Genomic DNA, 3,527 nt, shown 5'->3' with positions numbered 1-3,527 from the left:
GATTTAAAAAATGCCATTTTCCTGCAGTAAAAGATAGTACTTTTGCAGTCTCTATAACTGCTCAATATCGATGACAACATTGAATGTATGGATTGAACAAATAAAATATCATTTTGAATTACATATTGTCAAACTAAGTGCTGTAGTAATTTTTTAAGGGAAAAAATTAAAAAGGTCAAAGCACTTTTTCCAATTATTCTTTTTTTTTTCTAAAATTGTGATTTTATTTTATTTTTTTTAAAGAAATATTTTATTGAACCACCGTGAAAACAAGAAAAAAATAAAAAGCTTTCAGGTTTAAGTCACAGTCAAATACTGATTAAACCACCATCCCTTCACCAGTGCACCCGTTCCACCACCAAGAACCCCAATACACCCCCCTCCCACCCCACCCCCCATCTAAGTAGCAAATGATATTCCCATTATTCTCTATATATATTGAGTACATTCCATATTTCCATACAGAACTCACTATTATTGATTGGAAATTTTCCCCAACAATCAGGCCTGCTGAATAGGCATCATCTAATAATTTCCCTTCATTGCTGAGAGTGAAGACTTTGAGTCCATGTGGCCACGATAGCGGCCGCGCGGTTTTGGGTTTCTAATATTTTAGCTCAGTTCACAGTCAAAATGGATGGCTGCAAGAATCCGCTCTGGTGCCAAAATGGGTTAGGAGACCTCAGGATCACAGTCAATAGGCGCGGAGGCTCTGCTTCTCGTGCCGCGGCTCTCGGTTCATCTCTGGGCAGAAGGCGCGCCGGGAACACCCCCCCTCCCAGGACCACCTACAGGCTACGTCACTAAAGAAAGTCCTACCTCCTGGTGGAGGGGTCTTAGAGGGTGGCTCTCACCACGTGGCTGCTGCCGCTGCCGCCATTTTCGATCAGAAAAATGGGGTGGAGAGGGAAAAAAATCCCTCCCCGGGCTGCACAAGGTTGTAGCTCAGTTCACAGTCAAAATGCATGGCTCAAGCATCCGATCTGGTGCCAAAATGGGTTAGGAGACCTCAGGATCACAGTCAATAGGCGCGGAGGCTCTGCCGGCTGCACTCTCTTTAAGTGTCCAGTGTCCGAGGTGGGCGGAGACCGGTACTTCCCCGCCCTCGATCTCCCGCCAGCCGCCACGCATTTGGGTGCGTGTCTCCATTTTGTGCTCAGAGAAGTGGGGTGGAGGCTGTGCTGTGCCCACCTCATAGTCTCTTAGTTTCGGCTTCATGCCTTTGTTCGAGCAGACCCCCGCTCAGCCTGCGGCATGTGCTCGTCCTGAAATGTAACACTATCCTCGGAAACACAGTCCAGAAATGACCCAAGCACCCTGCTCTATCCAACCTCCACCCAAAAATGGGGCAAAACGACCAATGAACAGTTACCCAGAGCAAGTAGGGCTCCTTCACAAGACAAAGGGAGTGGATGTCTAGAAAAGGGTACCCCCAGGAGGCTGCCAACAAAAAGCTTGGAGATGGAGTGGAAGTGTACAGAGAGAGTCTAAGGCACCAGGGAATGAAAGGGGAGTGGAAGACGGTAAGGGAGGGTGCAAAGGGCCATGGGATTAGACTCACAATAACTCTAGATTCAAAGATTTGGGATTGTATTGTACAGGATTTGGATCCTAGAAGGCTCCTGAACAGCCCAGAACATGGTTCATTTGAATCCCCCATCTTCAGCTAACGTCCATTCATGGGTAGTTCCCAGGCTGCACATATCTAACCCCCTACCTACATCTAATCCCCTGAGCCACTGGTCCCTTTCGCTGCCCTACACACATGTGATCCCCTCCCCTATCCCGGAGCCACCACAGAGGCAGCAATGATGTGCTAGAAATCATATTTTCCCAGACGACCTCGAGGGGAGGAGCAATGAAATGTCCAGAGGCTCTCCAGCTTGGGGAGTGACTCAGGAGTGATGGCTGAGTGCATCTAGATCTCTGCATCCATGTAATGTGCCAGGTGCAGATTGCATGGTAGGAACCATGGAAATGAGCTGGGAAACTATGGCAGAGGTCTAGCAAGAGCATGTGAGCCTGGGAGGCAACGCAAAAGGGAAAGAATGAGGCAGGAGTGAGTGAATGCTGCTGGTGTCAATAACTGAGAACTGCATTTAGCCACCTCGTCGCAGAACCCCTAAGAGAGAGTTCTCAACAGACTGCCATGCTGGCTTCATCTTTCTCCACATCTCCTCTGTGAAGGGAGCCCTCTGCCTGCTTCCCCCCAAAGTCATTCATGCTTGTCATTTCTTCTTGAGCGGTGATGTTGCTGATCTCCGAACAGCTGGATGGCGAGGCCTGGGCTGGGCAAGGGGTCTGGGGCTGTCTGAGCACAGTGGCCAGGAAGGCCTTGAGGTACCAGCGGAAACGGCGACTGGAGAAGGCATAGAGAACTGGGGTGACGCAGCAGTGCAGGAAGGCGATGCTCTCGGTCACCTGCATTGCATAGTCCAGGTGCTGGCTGACCTTGCAATCCCCAAAGACTTGCAGGTCCAGCAGTGAGTGCAAAAGCAAGGTGAGGTTGTATGGGAACCAGAGCACAAAGAAGGCCACCACCAGTCCTATGGCTATCCTTAGAGCCTGCCCCTGCCCGGGGGGCCTCAGCCTGACCAGCACACAGCCGATGCGGGAGTAGAAGAAAACCATGGCAAGGAGTGGAAGGAGAAAGCCCAAGAGATTCTGCTGCAAGCGGAGGAAGAGCTTCCAGATGGTCCCATGGCCCCCAAAATCTGCATAGCAGTTCCACACACCCACGGGGTGTTCGTGTGTGCGCACAAAGATCACATCCGGGATGGAGACAATCATGGACACTGCCCACACCACTGCAGCAAGGAGCAGGCTCTTGGCCCGGGTCCTCAGCTTGTGGTAGGGCTGAGCATGAACGATCTCCAGGTACTTGTCCAGACTCATGCAGCTAATGAAGAAGATGCCACTGTAGAAGTTAATGGTATACAGGGTGCTCACAGTCTTACACATGAAATTCCCAAAGACCCAATGCCAGGCAATGGAGATGCCCCAGAATGGCAGTGTCACCACGAACAGGAGGTTGGAGATGGCCAGGTTCAGCAGATAGACCTCGGTCATCCGCCTGCGAGGCACGTACCGGAGCAAGACTATGAGAAGAAGGAGGTTCCCGCTCAGGCCCAGCACGAAGATCAAGCTGTAGAAGATAGGCAGGAAGACTTTGCCAAAGGACAGTACCTCATCTTTCCTGCAGAGCATGAAGGGCATGTCGTCCAGGTAGTACTCATAGTCATAGAAGCTGCTGTTTTCAGAACTGGGGTCCTCGGTGGTGGACAGCAGAGGGGAAGTGGTGGGGGCCATGCCAGAGCTCTGCAGAGAAGAGGGAGCAGGGTGAGAGAGGCCATCTAAAGTCAGGCCATCCCTCCCTCTCCTGCAATCCACTTTTGCTCACCATCTGGGCTCTCCAGCAGAACTCTGCACACTGACTTCAGGGCCTGGAGGCTAGTGAGTCGAAACAAGCCAAGAAAACCCAACCCACCACGTCCCCTGGGTGTTCTCATTGCATTTACTGCTTCGTG

The 3,527-nt window shown here is 51.0% G+C and overlaps 1 protein-coding gene across 1 annotated transcript; it reads right to left on the bottom strand.

Annotated features, from left to right (window-relative positions):
- Positions 1 to 2,136: 2,136 nt before the first annotated feature.
- On the bottom strand, positions 2,137 to 3,309 carry ACKR2 (atypical chemokine receptor 2). The gene has a single exon (XM_004614607.2). It carries the CDS (start codon positions 3,307 to 3,309, stop codon positions 2,137 to 2,139), a length of 1,173 nt encoding a protein of 390 aa, XP_004614664.2.
- Positions 3,310 to 3,527: the final 218 nt, after the last annotated feature.

Source organism: Sorex araneus, chromosome 4 (genome assembly GCF_027595985.1).
Source record: "Sorex araneus isolate mSorAra2 chromosome 4, mSorAra2.pri, whole genome shotgun sequence".
NCBI classification, from domain to species: Eukaryota; Metazoa; Chordata; class Mammalia; order Eulipotyphla; family Soricidae; genus Sorex; species Sorex araneus.
This window is presented reverse-complemented; position numbering and strand designations above follow the sequence as displayed.